General features: G+C 50.7%; 1 protein-coding gene across 1 annotated transcript in view; it reads left to right on the forward strand.

Annotated features, from left to right (window-relative positions):
* Positions 1 to 15,744, forward strand: part of PARD6G (par-6 family cell polarity regulator gamma) — a 78,562-nt gene that overhangs the window by 13,798 nt on the left and 49,020 nt on the right. The window contains exon 2 of the mRNA XM_082700005.1: positions 7,385 to 7,607. Within this exon, the coding sequence (XP_082556131.1) occupies positions 7,385 to 7,607 (223 nt within the window). The remainder of the gene's footprint in view (positions 1 to 7,384; positions 7,608 to 15,744) is intronic.

A 15,744-nucleotide genomic window follows, 5' to 3' on the forward strand; every position in this document is an offset into this window, starting at 1 on the left:
AGCATGCATGTTGGAGGTATGCAAGTACACATCCTCACACACGGCTCAGGTCTCGGTCAGATGTCCCTACAAGGGCTCTCACGAGCCGGCCCGGGCGCTGGACCAGCCCCAGAGCGGGTGAGCTCCAGGCTCCAGCTGACACCCCAAGCCTCATACCAGATGCTAGACCCCGATTCTCCTCTTTTTTTTTTGGTCTTGCATGAATCTTGCTGGTTTCCCCATGGTGACTGTGTTCACAGGCATGTATGGCCAACTTCTGTGCTATTTCAGAGCAAAGACTACCTTGCTTAAAATGCATAAGAAGGAAGAATGCTTTTTAAAAAAAAAAAAAGCCAGTTTTTTAAGGAAATGACGAAAGAGAGTAGACCTTGAGAACTAAAGAACTTGCCCTTCGATTCCCGTTTCTGTGAAAACCACCTGAAGAGGGAGACGAGCCGGGGGCAATCGAGTCGGACGCTGTGGCAAAGAGAGACCATGAACCCGCAATCGCACCCCCAGGATTTGAGCTGCCTGACTCCGCGAAGGGATAAGACCTCTCTCCCAGGCGGCTGGAGATTAAAAATGGTGTATGCGCCTCCCCACGAAACTGTCAGAAGCACAAATGTGTGTGAGGCTTCAGTCTTCAAGTGAAGGAAACAGAGATGAGTCAGCCCTCCCTGTCCTCTCTGAGCATGCAGGGACCTCGCGCGGGGTTCAAGCCCCTAAACGCTGCCCGGAGCTGGAAAGACAGCCGTGGAGACGGCCTCAGTGAGAAGATGGTGCTCAGCTTGGCTTTCCTCTTCCCTATGACTTCAGCCCTTGCAGCAGGGATGACAATGAGCCCGAGCTGCCTCTCAGTCATCAAAAAATGTGCCATTTTACAGTTTTAAGGAAAACAGCACCTGAGCGAGTTTAAGAGGAAACCTGGGGACCATGTTTTCCATCGTAGGAAGAATGACTTTTCGGTCAGCTTGGAGTGGTAGCCGCTTAGTGCTGCAGATGTGAACTGAATCAGAGTCAGGAAATGGGGTCTTTTTTCCAGCCTGGAATCCAGGTGCTCCGTGACCTTGGGCAGATGTCTCACCCTCTCTGAGGCCCTCAGTATGGAAGTTGGAGGGGCCCTTCCAGTGGGGAAGCTTAAAATTTAATTGTGCACATGAAGACAGGCAAGGCCAACATGTGCTCCGCCATGTTCTACAGAAAACAGATATTTTTGTAACATACAGAAAGTGTACAGAGATCTCATTAGCTATCAAGAAAAAGAAAATTTTACATTTTTAGTATTTTTAACCTGGAAAATAAGAAATAATCCTGGTAGCGCTCCTGGAGTCCCGTGACACTGAACGATGAGAACAGACTGGAACTGTCTCTTGTGACTCCAGAAGTACCATCTGAACGGAGTTTTAGTTTCTGAAGAGAAGAGGGACTGAGGGCCCTTTGCAGTTTGGAGCAAGGGAGGAGATGGGTGTGAGGGAAGGCAAGTTCTACCCTGCTCCGAATGCCCGCCTTCTGTCCTTACCAGTTCAACACCGCGGGACCCATCCAGACTGGAAAATCCTGCCCTACCAGCTTGGACTGTGTCTCACATCCTGTTTCTGTTCTGCAAACCCAGCAGTGATGGGGAGGGGGCTTCTCTGAGTTCTTAAGTCTTTATTTTCTAAACTGGTGTAGGCTGACAACACCTGCCTGGTCACTTGGTTCCTTAGGGCTTCCTGTGTGCCAAGAGCAAAAGCAGGGTCCGCACTGGACCCGTCTGACGTCACTCTCTGGGCGTTCTGTGTTTCTGAATACAGCTTCCGATCAGCCTTCCATTGGCTATTTTAAAAAATCATTCTTTGAGGTGAAACTTAAAAAAAAAAAAAGGCTCTATAAGCTATAAGTCACGTGAAATAAAATTCACAACTTCAAAGTATAAATTTAGAAGTTTTCAGTATATTGACAGAGTTGTGCAGTCATTACCGCTATCTAATTTGGGAACATTTTCCTCACCCCAAAAATAACCCTCCTACCCATTAGCAGCCATTCTCAATCCCGTCTCTCCCCAGCCCTGGGCAACCAGGGGTCAGTTTGCTCTCTGACTCTGCCTATCCGGTACCTTGCACGTAAACAGGCTCATACGTGAAAAAACCTGTATCTGGTCTTTTGTGTCTGGCATCTTTCACTTAGCATGTTTTCAGGGTTCATCTTTATTGTAGGACATGTCGGTACTGCATTTTGGGGGACAGTGTAAGGCCAGGATCCACTCAGGAGAGCCTGGCACTGTCCAGGGAAAGCCTGCGGCCCCATACCAAATGTTACTGCTTCAGACCCTAGTCTTGCTGCAGGGTCAGCGTGCCTGGTGTAGACCAATAGAGGCTCCCAGCAGGTAGGAAAGCTGACTGCCTCTGGAGTTGTCTTTTAATCAGAAGAAACAAGGTACAAGCAAGCAAAAATACACTCGGACTCCCATTTATGTCCACCTCTGTAGTTCCATTCAGCGGTGCTGCTTGTTTTTACCGTGGATTCAAGTTCACAGGTAGTGTGCTGCTATTGCAGCCTGAAACATAGCTTTAGTATTCTTACAAGACAAGTCTGCTGGTGGCAAATTCTCTATTTTTGTGTGTTTCAGACTATCTCATTTCTCCCTCATTTGTGAAGGACGGTGTTGCTGGGTACAGAGTTCTCACTTGACATTCTCTCCCCCAACCCCCGACGTGACATCCCACAGCAGTTTAGCCTCCATGATTTCAGACAGGACGTCATTCATACACTTGCGGACCCTTTCTATGTAATGAATTGTTTTCCTGCTTTTAAGATTCTCTCTCGGACTTTGGATTTTGACAGTTTGCCTATGGTACGTCCAGGTGTGATCACATTGAGTTTATCTTAATTATAGATTGGACTTTTCGGTATGTAGATTAAATCAGATTTGGGAAGTTATGGACTTTGTTTCTTCAAATATTCCTTCTGCCTTTTTCACTCTAGGTAACCATCCAAAGTAAAGACTTAAAAAATCTTTCACTGAATGAAAACTGTTTAACACTCCACGAGGCAAGTGTGGCGTTGGCTCTTTCGCTCCTTCTTGCCATGAATGTCCACACTGGGAAGCCTTTCCTGGGCAGTGAGTTGATGCGACTGAGGGCTCTGAAGGCACACCAGTCCCCAGCTCTTGGACTCTTACCAGGTCGTGTCTTCCTTGGGATGCATGGTAGCCGGCCACAGATCTCTGAGACTCTGTTCGTTTTTCTCTTTCTGCTCTGTAGACAGTACAGTCTCAAACGACCCATCCTCACATTTGCCAATTCTTTCTTCAGCTGCGTCTAACAGTCTGTTGAGTCCCTCTAGGGAATGTCTTCACTTCAGTTATTATATTCTTCAATTCCAGAATTTCCATCCGGTTCTCTTTTTTTTAATGATTTTCATCTCTTTGTTTATAACGTGTTCCTTGCTTTCATGGTTTCTGTGAGCTATGTAGACGTGGTTTCCTTCAGTTATTTGAACATAATTATAATAACTGATCTCAGACCTCTGTCTTGTGAGCACAGCCTCTGGGACCCTAAATGACTGTTTGATGCTCACTTTCCTCTGCATGGAGGCCGTTTTTTTCTGTCTCTTTATAGATCACATAAATTTGTTGAAAACTCAACATTTTAAATAATATGATGTGGAAATCAAACCCTTTCCTCTGAAGGATTTGTGTTTTTTGCTGCTTTTTATTTAATGACTTCCCTAGAGTAATTCTGTAAAGTATATTATTGTCATGTGTGACCACTGTTAGGATCCTGGTCAGCTGGTAATTGAACCAAGATTTCCTGGAAGGATTTGAACTAGAGGCTGTGTTCTGAGGCTCTTGGGGCACACCTTTAAAACTCCAGCTGCTTACAATTCGCCTTAAAAGCCTTCACTCCTGACTCCCAGAACCCCAAGATCGGAGAGATTAGAGCCTTCTCGGGGCTTTCCTGATCACACTGACAGCCCTGCCTATGTGAGTGGCTGTCCGTATCGTAGGGATGAATCAGAGCTTGTCACAGCCTCCTGCAGAAATCTCATTCCCTCCATTTCTTTTACTGTAGTAAGACACACATCACATAAGATTTGCCACCCAATCATTTTATGCATGCAGTTCAGTGTCCCTAAGTACATTCACGATGCCGCGCAGCTGTCTCTACCATCTCCAGAACTCCTTTGTCCTATGAAACCCAAAGTCTGCCAATGAAGCAGTGACTTTCCAGTTCTTTGCGCCCACCACCTGCTTTCTGTCTCCGGGATCTGACGGGTCCAGTGACCTCATCCGCGAGGATCACACGGCCTAGAGTGCTCCAGGCTCGTCTGTGCAGTAGCAGGGCCAGAACAGCCCTCCTGTTTGAGGCTCAGTAACACGTGTTAACCCGCTGTGTGGGCGCATGCTGCATCACACTTAGCAGTTCCATGCATTCTGAGCATTCTCCCTTTTTACAGGTTTTTATACTCCGTGGATCGTGTCCTTTTTTTGTTTGTTTTCTTAAGACTTGATGAGAGAGCGAGCAAGTTGCAGGGAGGAGCAGAGGGAGAGGGACAAGCAGACTCCATGCTGAGAGCAGAGCCCAATGTGGGCATGACCTCAGGACCCTGAGATCATGACCTGAGCTAGAACCAAGAGTCGCACGCTTCACTGACTGAGCCCCCTCTGTGGACAATGTCTTTTGATGCAGGAAAGGCAGATTTCCCTAAGTACAATGTCTGTTTCTTCTTTTGCTACCTGTGCCTTTGGTGTCATATCCAAGAAACCATTGCCAGACCCAGTGTCCTAAAGCTTTTGCCCTAAGTTTTCATCTAACCATTTATAGTTTTAGGTCCTACATTTAGGTCATTTATCCATTTTGAAAGACTTCTGGTAATGGTGTTGCCCAAGAATCCCAACTTCATTGTGATAAAAGCATCTTATTTAAAAAACTAAAGGCATGGAGTACAAATCTTATATTTTTACTTGCCATTTATATCAGATCACACAGGTTTCCTCTAGACGTAATAATTAGCAGGTAGGATTCATTGTTATGTAATTCTTGGTGTCCTTACCAGAAATGGAGAAGGTGAATTGTGCCAAGGGTTTGGATAAGAAATCATACAAGCCAGTTTTTTCTAGTGCTTTGCTTCTAACAGCATTCAAAGTTGTCCTCATTAAATTGTCAGCTAATAGATTATCAAAAGTAACTTTAATGATAGAGCACTCTGTGATTATTTATCTTTGGCACACGACCTGGTGAGAGTCCGAGGGCTGGGGTCTGGCGTACCTTCGGAGCCCTCAGTGCCATCTCCTGGCACAGATGGTCAGTTTTATGTTATGTGTATTTTGCCACAATAAAAATGTAGGGGAAATGCTAATATCCCATTTCATACCTCTTTTTGTTAAACTTGGAGGTTCGTTCCACATGTGAAGCATGTTTGCCATTCTGCGGGACCAACAAAGCCTCGTTATCAAATGGGTCAGAGTAGCTTTATCTGCAGTTTCATTTTACTTCAGCACAGTAGGAAGTATTTTGAAGGAAACTACTAGAAGTGAGAAGCAGCTTAGCTGTGTCTAGACCACATGGGCTTGTCCAACGTGCTGACTCTCCCTGCTCACGCTGGGATGTGGCCTGGGCCCCACAGGGGTGACAGGAGGAGAGGCAGCCCGAGTAGCTCAGAGCACGTGCGTGGCATCCGGTCTGGGGACGAGGCGCAAACGTCGCAGGTGCTCACTGCTCTCATCAGACGGGAGCCAACTCCCTTGACGTGTTTACTGAACGGGGGCGCATAGGGTTTCGGGCCGCTCTGCAAGTTAACTGGCGTCGGGCCCGAGGTGGCACGGGGGGGCAGCTGCTGTTCAGACACACGTTCGTGATGGGACGGCATAACCCAAGCTGAGAAGGACCCCCCGGAGCGCATGCCGTAGGCTCGGCCCTGGGTGTCCTGATGAGTCTCGTGGCCGCCGGCTGCTGTCCCCGTGTGCAGAGGCCAGCCCGTGCAGCGTGCGGGGACAAATACGAAATCACACCTGTCTTTAAAGAACGCGGGGTGGGACTTTCAGGTTTGCTGGGCTATGCACCCCGTGGCAGCAAGGGGGGAGCCCTGCCGCACCCGCTTCGCCCCGCGTGTGGGAGGCAGACCAGAGGAGCCGTGCTTCCTCACGGATGGTGACCACTCCCAGACCGACGTTTTCCGATGTCCCGCTGTTGTGTGCCTGGAAGTGTTTTATTCCTGGGGCAGTGCAGGGTGGATGAGGACCTTGTTTCCTTTGGTTTTTTGCTTTTGCTTTGATTCTCAGAGATCTGTGGGTGGGGAGATTGGGAGACGGACTCCCCTAAAATCGTGGGTTCCGTGTGTGTAGTCCCCAGCCTGACAGCACCCGCTTCTCCCGAGAACTTGTTAAAAATGCAGGTCTTGTGCTGGCCTCCAGGTCAGCACAGTCGTGACCTCGGGGGGCCTCCAGATGGTTCTGATGCCCACCCAGTTTGAGAGCCACACAGACCCATGCGGTGGGAGCGATTTGCCCTGATGGCTTGACATAATGTCTAGATGACGTAACGACTCGTTCAGTCTAAACTTCATTGGCCGTTTTGTTTATGTGTATTTTGGAATCACTGTAATGAGTTTTCAGTTACGTTGGAGAGCACTCGTCTGTCCTGCCTGATGAATAAAGGCCTCTGTGGCCAAGTGAGGGACAGCAACCCACCCTAATCCGGAAAACCATGGGCCCGACTGGCGGTGTCCTCAGAGGCCAACACGGTGCATCTGTGGGAGGTGACCTGCGGTCCTCTCCCCCGAGAGCTGCGTGGGCACCTGAGCCAAGGCCAGGGACAGTCAGGTGTTCCCCAGAGCACACGGCGAATACCAGCGTTTCTGGGGACAGACCTGCTCTGTCCTTCTGGCCAGTGCCAGGCCCCCCTCCCGAGACTTCTGAACCCTTTTACCACCTTCCTCCCTCCCTTCACCTTGGCTTCCAGCCTAACCCTTTTGAGGCACAGTCATTTGGTCCTTTAGAAATGCAAACCCTATCCAGTCCGTTCCTAGCCTAAAGTCCTTGCAGGACTACCCGCTGCCCTCAGGCGAATGCAGAGCTTCCAGGGGGCTCTTGCTTCCCTCCTGCCCCTGAGGGTCTGACCCTGCCTCAGGGCTGTCCGGACCCTACCCTGGGCCTGCAGGGCAGCCGTGGGTGGAGGCCCTCACCGAGGCTCCTGTCATTTCAGCCACCGTCCTGTGATTAGTTTTGACGTTGCTCTTCCCGTCAAGACGGAGCCCCAGCGCCCATCCTCCCCACAGCGCTGGTGGAGCTGCTCCCCACACTCTTTTCTTTGCGCAAGCTCCGTGAGGACAGGGATACTGTCCACACGCTTGTCTTCCAGGGAACGAGCCTTATTTCGGGCACCCTTCCCCACCACTCATTTACTCCCTGTCTCTCGCGCTGTAGTTTGGGGCTGAGTTCCGGAGGTTCTCCTTGGACCGCCACAAGCCGGGGAAGTTTGAAGACTTCTACAAGCTGGTTGTGCACACACACCACATCTCCAACACGGACGTGACCATCGGCTACGCGGACGTGCACGGGGACCTGCTGCCCATCAACAACGACGACAACTTCTGCAAGGCCGTGTCCAGTGCAAACCCTCTGCTCCGGGTCTTCATCCAGAAACGAGGTACGGGGCGGGGGTGCTGCCTACAGCACCTACACCTACACCTACACTGGTGCAGCACCCACTGTCGTCTGTCAGGACAGAACCACATGCTTCTCATGTCTAGCCCCTGGGCAGATGAAAGAAAGTGATGTTTGTTTGGTCAATGTTAATTTGTTACACAATTCAAAGATTTTTTTTTTAAGATTTTATTTATTTATTTGACAAAGATCACAAGTAGGCAGAGGCAGACAGAGAGAGGAAGGGAAGCAAGCTCCCCGCTGAGCAGAGAGCCTGATGCGGGACTCAATCCCAGGACCCTGAGATCATGACCTGAGTCGAAGGCAGAGGCTTTAACCCACTGAGCCACCCAGGTGCCCCTTGTTAGACAATTTTAAATGCATTTTCCGTCTTCACTAGTGTTGACTTCTGACGTCCAAATACTGAGGAAGGAATAATATTGACACTGTCATATTTAACTGGAAGCAAGGAGTTCACTAACAAGCAGGCTTTAGCCGTAGCGGGAGAGTGAAGCTGTGGCTGCCGGTGTGTTCTCCACCGTCTTCTCAGAGTGGGAAAATGATGCAAGCTGTAAATTGTAACTTTGGTTAACTTTTCGGGCTCAGGACCTAGCTTTGCTGTAACAGTATCATTTTATGGGAAAACAGCTGCTCCTGTAGGTTTCTGGTTGGGAGGGAGGAGCCCCTCCAAGCGAGTCCCTGAGCCACTCCCAGCTGCATTTTAGATGTTTGTTTCCATCTCAAACCTGGGAGAAACTTCCCATTTCCCAGTGAAATACTGAGGAGAACCCCTGCAGGTGAGGCTCGACATTTGGAAAACGGTGCTTCCTGGGCGACTTGGTCATGACCGGACCTTCTGTGCCCCCAGCGAGCACCTCGGGAACCCCACTGGACCCCGCTGGCCGCCTGCACAGGGCAGAGCACCTCGGGGACCCTTGCAGGGGGACAATAGCAGCTCGCAGTGGGGACGGGGGGCTGGGCACACCCTGTAGCCGTCACAGGGTTGGGGGCAGGAGGAGGCTGGGACCCTGGGCCGTGTGTGGGGCCAGGAGCCCGGCTCTGAAGGCAGGCAGGGCCCCCGCGGCGCGGACGGCCGTCAGGACGTAGGTGCCGTCAAGCGGCCACACATCCAGGTGCCCGAGCGTGCTGGCCGGCAGCCCGTGCTCCGTGAGGACTCGCTGGGGCCGACTGGTTTGTGGGCTGGAAGGGAGCACACAGAGGGGGAACCACAGGAGATCTGCCGACCTCCCTTTCCTACGGGCCCTCTGGCATGAGATCACACAGCTTTGCCTCTGCCGTCTTGCTGAGCTGAGTGTCCCGCTGATGGTTCCCAGAAGCCCTCACAACTGTCACTTCCTCACGATGACGTCAGCTCCGTCCCAACCCCCAGCGTGCTGGGCCCCCAGCTCAGCCGCCGCCTCCGGGGTCCTCCTGCTCTCATCCCCTTCCCTGGGACCACACCTGCCCCCCCCCCCCCGCCTGGCAGCCTGTGCCGCCCGTGTCGCCCCGCAGCTCCCCCATGCCACCTTCTGCCAGCCATCCGAGCTGCTCTGCCTCATTCCCGCACCTCCCCCAGCTTCCCTGTGTGGAGGGTGGCTTCGGTCAGCTGTTCTCTGAAGGCCACACTCCACACCCCACGGCTCCGCCCTGGCCGCCCCAGGTCAGGGTGGGTATGCGAGCTGCAGATCTGCACACGGCCCTGCAGATCTGCACACGGCCCTGCAGATCTGCACACGGCCCCGTCAGCCACCACACAGGCTGCCCTCCAGCGCGCGCGGGCCTGGGGACTGAGGCCCCGCCGAGAGCACCCTTTTGGGCTGAGGGCTGGTGGCGCCCGGCGCCCCGCGCTACTGATTCACTGAGGCTGAGATGACGCGGGAAGCCCCTGGGCTTGTGTGTTTGCAGCTGGGCACGCGTCCGCTTCCCGAGGGAAGCTCCGATTTCTTTGAGGCCCTCCATCCTGTCTTAATTGTTTACTGTTCCTTCTCCACTGTCCTCGGACAAATAGCCCAAAGTTTAACCCCGCTGGCTTCAGGTTTCTGAGCCCCTGGGTTTGCAGTGTGAGCACGTTCCCTGCAAGCCTGACTTCCTCTGTCGGGTGACAGCAAGGAGCATGGGGGACCTCAGTTCAGACCCTTGTCACCGGCTCTGTGACCAACTGGTCCTCAATGTTGTTTCTGGTCTGTAAACTGGACAGCTGTGCCCACCTCACATAGCTGTCAGACTTGAGTAGGAACGTGCCCCTAACATTCACTCAGCCCAGCCTCGTGGTCCCATCTGTGGGGACACTAGGGCTCCATTCTTACCATCCTCAGTGGACGGTCACTGTGAGCACTGTGTCTCAGTGGGAGAGGCAGGAAGCTTGGGTTTTTGTGAACGGCAGGAAGCAGGAGCCATCTTCATGCCCTGCGTGTTCAGGATGGACTTGATGACCGGGGGAGTGTCCATCCGTGGGCAGGGCCTTGCTGAGGCTACCCTGCGAGGAGACATCCAAGTCCCCTGTCCTTTCCCTGCAGCACGGGTTCCAAGATGTCCGTCACATATGCTGTTCTCCTGGCTGGGCTGTGGCCACACACTCTGTCCGTCACATCCTGACCTTATGAACCTGGATGCGTCCTGTAAGAAAAAGCTCATTACTGTCCCGCGTGAAAAGTCCTCAGTTTTCCAACAGCTGTTGAAGTGAACCCACAGTTCGGTTTGGGAAAACTGCTTTGCCACTTACTAATCTCTTCCCCCAAACCTACACAGATGTCACAGTAAAACTCCAGACCCGTGTCCCTTCACCAAAGCCCCAGGGTGTGGGACTCACCTTCCCACACCAGAACTTGTGGGGGGCTGTTCACGGCAGCCATGAGTGGACAGCCTGGATGTGCCATGGGACAGGACAGAGGGGCCGAAGGGTCACGGACACAGCACACAGGCACCTTGGAGAGAACGGGAGGCGAGAGCAGCCGGGCGTCCAGGCTGCTGTCCTGGGGCTCTCCCACCCTCCTCCCGGTGAGGTCGCCCACATTCAGTACTCAGGGCACCCGTGGGGCCGTTCGCAGACGTGCAGAGCAGGGAACAGTCAGCGGCCGATGCGGCTGACGTCGGAAGGGCTCCGCTCCACCTTCCTGCATCTGCTCTCAGGCGGGAAAACATCCTTCCCGTGGTCCACGCAGTGTCCTCTTTGTCACTTTCTTCTGCGTTTTCTCTTCTTTAATTGTGGCAAGATCCATATGACGTAAAATTTGCCATCGACCCGTTCAGGGACTTTAAAACATTCCCAGTGATGTACAACCAACGCCGCCCTCTGTCTCCATGATGATTTTCATCTTGTAGGACTGAGTCAGTCTGTCTTATAACGAACTCCCCAAGCTGCCCTCCCTCAACCCCCAGCACCCGCCACCCTGCTTTGTGTCTGTACCGTTGTGACCCTCCGAGAACCTCGTAGAAGTGGAATCCCACAGCATTTGTCTCTGTAACTGGCTCATGTCGCTGAACACAGTGTCCTCAAGATTCATCCACATTGTGTCATGTTGCACAATTTCCTTCCTTTGTGAGGTTGGCTACCGTTCTTCCGTGTGGACAGAGCACATTTCGTTCGTCAGTCATCCATCAGCAAACATGGGGGTTTCCTCAGTGTTTTGGCTTTGTGAATAATGCAGCTATGAATGTGAGACAACATCTCTTTGAGACCCTCCTTTCAATCCTCCTGGGAACACACCCTGTACTACGTATGCTGCTGCTTCATGTGGTAGCTCTAGTTCTGATATTTTGAGGAACTGCCCTACGGTTCTCCACAGGGGCTGCCCCAACTTGCATTCCCACCAGCAGTGCACAGGGGTCCAGTTTATCCACATCCTCTCCAATACCTCTTGTTTTTAGGATTTTCTTTTTATCTTTTTTCTCCCCCCCCCCCCCAATGCTGGGCTTGAACTCACAACCCCCAGATCAAGACCTGAGCTGAGATCAAGAGTGAGCCACCTAACTGACTGAGCCACCCAGGTGCCCCTCCGATTTCTCAAGAGCAGCCATCCCAATGGGTATGAGGTGGGATCTCGTACTTTTGACTCCTAAGTCCCCATTATTTAGGGGTGTTGAGTATATTTTCAGTGCCTAATGGCCACTTGTCCATCTTCTTTGGAGAGATGTCTGTTCAGGTCCTTTGCCCATTTTTGCACCAGATTCTCTTTGGTTGGCGAGCCTCAGGCGTTGTTCATATTCTGGATGATCATCCCTTATCAGATGTATAATTGGCAAGTATTTTCTCTCATTCTGTGGGCTGCCTCTTTCCCCTGTGGGATTATGTCTTTTGATGTACGACATTTGTAATTTTGTACGAAGTCTAATTTGTCAATTTTTTCTTTCAGTAACTGTGCCTTTGCTGTCAAATCCAAGAAATCACTGCCAAATCCAACGTTCTAAGGCATTTGTCCTAAGTATTCTTCCAAGGCTTTTATAGTTTTAGGTCTTACATTTAGGTTTTTAGCTTTTATAACTGGCCACGTGTTAGCCTTCCCTGAGACCTTCCTCCATGCACAGCTTCCCAGGACTGTCTCCTGTCCTTCCCTTGCGCCCGTCCGACTCCCAGGAGCAGCTCTTGTAGGTGAGGCTCAGTGGGCACCCGACAGCCACTGCTTTGTCTGTCTGGCCACGTCTTGGTTTCTCTCTCACTTTGCTGCATGGTTTTGCTGGATAGAGGGTTCTCTGCTGACCGGTTTTTCTTCTCACAGCTTTGACCGTATTGGTACACCTTCGCTGAAACCAAAGTTTCTGATGAAAGGTCTGCAGATAATCTTACTGGGCGTCCTCTCTTAGATGTGGGGACTGTCTTGTCTCTCGCTGCTTTCACGGCTCTCTCTTTGTCTTGAAAGTCTAGGTGTAAAGTATCTCCAAGTGGGTCTCTCTGACTTCATCTGACTTGGAATTTGCTGACCATCTGGAATTTTATATACATGTCTTTCTGACAGTTAGGAAGGCTTTCTGCAGCCATTATTTCTTCAAATACTCTCTCTGCCCTTTTCTCCTCCTTCGATTCCCACAGTGTGTACACTGGTCCTCTTGATGGTGTCCCATGGGTCCCTTGGGCTCTGTTTGTTTTTTTTTTTTTTTTCATGGACTTTCCATTCCACAGTGTTAATCATTTCCACTGTCCCCAAAGATGTCCTGTCTTCGAGTTCACTGATATTTCTTCTGTCTGCTCAAATCTGTTTTGCGTCCCTCTAGTGAGCTTTTCATCTCAGTTACTATACAGCTCCAGACCTTTTTTTTTATGTTCATTCAGCCAGCATATGGTACATCATTAGTTTTTGATGTAGTTTCGTTAATTTCCTATAACACCCAGACTTGTTTGGGTTTCTTTTCTGATTTTTCAACTTCTTTATTTATATTTCCATTTTGTTCATACTTTTTCTTTAATGATTTTACCTACATCTTCCTTTAGTTCTTTGAACATCTTGAAGACGGTTGTTTTAAAGCCTGTCTAGTAGATCTGACTCAGGTCTTTTTCAGGGACCGATTCTGTTGACTTCTCCTTTTCCTTTCAGTGGGCCAGACTCTCCTGTTGCCTTGTGTGTCCTGTGATTTTTTGGCTGACTGACCACTGGACGTTCAAGTCTCATGATGTGGTGACTCTGGAAATCAAGATTCTCCCCCTTCCCCAGGGTTTGCTATTTTGCTCTCGAAGTTCTCGGGATTGTCGGCGGCGGGCTGTCTCTGTGCCGAGAACCAGCCTGAGGTGTAAGCTGCTGTCTCCTCGGGTCTCGTCTGAGCCTTTCCGTGGGCATGCACAGTCCCTCTTAATTCCCACCTGTGCAGCTGTTTCTGAATGTCCTAATGTGTGGCTCCCAAAAGGGGGCCAAGGGGGCCCTTGCCCTTTCAATGCCCTTGGCGTCACTAGAGCTGGAGCTGGAGGGGTGACAGCGATGGCCGCCAGGCTCGGTGTCGGCACCTGTGTGATGGGAAGCCACCGTCCGTGTCAGAGCGTAGACTCTGCTACTGGGAGGACAGGTCCTTGCCCACCTGGCGTCTGCAGGCTGTTCCAGAAATACGTGCACAGCTGCCCACGGTGTGGCAGGGTGGCTGCAACTGTGCTGAGAGCTCGGAGAGACCCACACTGATGACTTCCCCTGGACAGTTGCAGGCCTTCGGCAGACCTCACAGTCCCCAAAGAGTCCCATCAGACAGTCTGCCCCTGGGGTCGTTGCCTGGGTGGGGAGAGATTCCTGGTGCTCCCTGCTCTGCCCTCTTCCCAGCATCCTCCTGTACTTTTCTTATGATGTCCCTGTTGAAAATGACCCCAGGCATAGTGCAGGAGTGCTGTTGAGTCTTCCTCAGTGCAAGAGGGATAGCGTGTTCTCTATGTAGAAAGTGCTCTTGGCTGTGAGCTCAACATTGTGAGTTGGTGACATACAATGAATTTGTGTCTTTAAACAGACACACACATAGCACAAGGATTTGTGTTGCTCAGTGGATAAAGACATGATCAAGAGGCTCACAGGAACCTGCCCCTATATTTTCCCAGGAGTCATGGTTCCATGTTCCAGAGACTTTATAGAACATGACTACCGTGAATAATGAGAATCAACTCTATACGAGAAGTCCAGAACGGACGCTCCACAGAGACAGACACAGATTCGCGGTGCTGGCAGAAGGGGTATTGGGAAGGTTAGGGTTTCTTTACTGGACACTGGAAATATTCTGGAATTCAGCAGTGATGTTGACTGCTGGGCTTGTAAATATACTCAGGACCATTGAATTTTACTCTTTAAGTGGGTAGATAAATGGTACGTAAATTAAGCTTCAATAAATATATCTCAGTATCTCTGTTTGAAAAGTATGAGATTCAAACCAGACTCTCCTGGGTCTGAGCTTGGACCCTGGGTGATGTCTTTAGCCTTTGTTTCCGAAATTCAGCCATTTTCAATAGGTGTGAATACTTGCACTTTGTGATTAATTTCTGTGGCATCAAAACTCAACACAGTGCTCAGGACCCTCCAGCTGGCTCCTGAGGGGCATGTGTTTTGGGCCCATTGGTAAACTTAATAGGAACGTGACCAACCCTGGGCAAGGTCAGCCAGACCTGCCACGGTTGCCCGTAGAAATCTTGTTCGTTGTAGCCGATGTCTGAATGTGACTTGCAGTGATTGTCATTTTGAAGGAGTGGTACAGGTTGTTATTTAACACATTAAATAAGTAAGAAAGCACATATAGTGTTGTATCACCTATTTGCTGTCGGATTTTTATCATCTTCAAAATAACTTATTTCCTTTGTAAATACATGTGTTTTACTTACTGCTTTTAAGAACGTGATTCTGAGAAGCAGTTTCCCAGCACTGTCAGATTCCTGAGGGCCCATGGAGCGCTCAGGGTTAAGAACCCAGTTGTGCATAGTCTGCCCTTGGGAGCTCAAATGACAGGCCAGGAATGACTCAGACTTTGCCCCCCTGGGACTGAGTTGGGGACATCTTCCTTAGGGTGTGTGATGGCGTTTCTACCCTGCCTGCTAACCCTGCCTGTGGCCTTCACGTGCACAGGCTTCTCTCTCCCAGTATTTACCAGACATCTGCAGTCCTCTCTGTGGGGCTGGACTCCTGCTAGAAACTAGGGCTTCTCCCCATGGGTATATAACAGATGTCCTTACGACTTTCACTTGAACGCTTTGCCCATTAAATCGGTTACAGAATCAGGAGGGCACAGTGGGAGAATCTGAGCTCAGGTTTGGGTAGCACACTCAATGTTGAGGAGCCGCTTTCTCTGTCCCTGTGTGCTCCTCTGGCCCTCCCTGAGGGCGCAGGAACATTTTGGAAAGCTGGCCCAAACCAGAGAACACGGACAAGACCCGCAGAGATCCTCAGAGTATCTCTATTTTTAGCAGAACAAACAGGAAGTGCAAACACTAACTTTTTACCACTTTCCATCACATAAACCCCCAACACCAGCATTCCTAGCACTCTCATTATTTGAGAGATGGGCCTTTTGCCTCCCAGGCCCCAGCCCAGATCTAGAGCTGGAAGCCTTGTTGGATTTGGGGGCTCCTTTGTGCCGCAGGTGACTAGCTTCTGCAGACGCCACGGGAGGCTTGTGCAGACTCAATCGTGCCACAAGATTTTCAGCATGATTGGAGTGTTCTGAAATATCTACTTTTAAAGTACACGTAA

This window comes from Mustela nivalis, assembly GCF_964662115.1.
Source record: "Mustela nivalis genome assembly, chromosome: 14".
Taxonomy (NCBI): Eukaryota; Metazoa; Chordata; class Mammalia; order Carnivora; family Mustelidae; genus Mustela; species Mustela nivalis.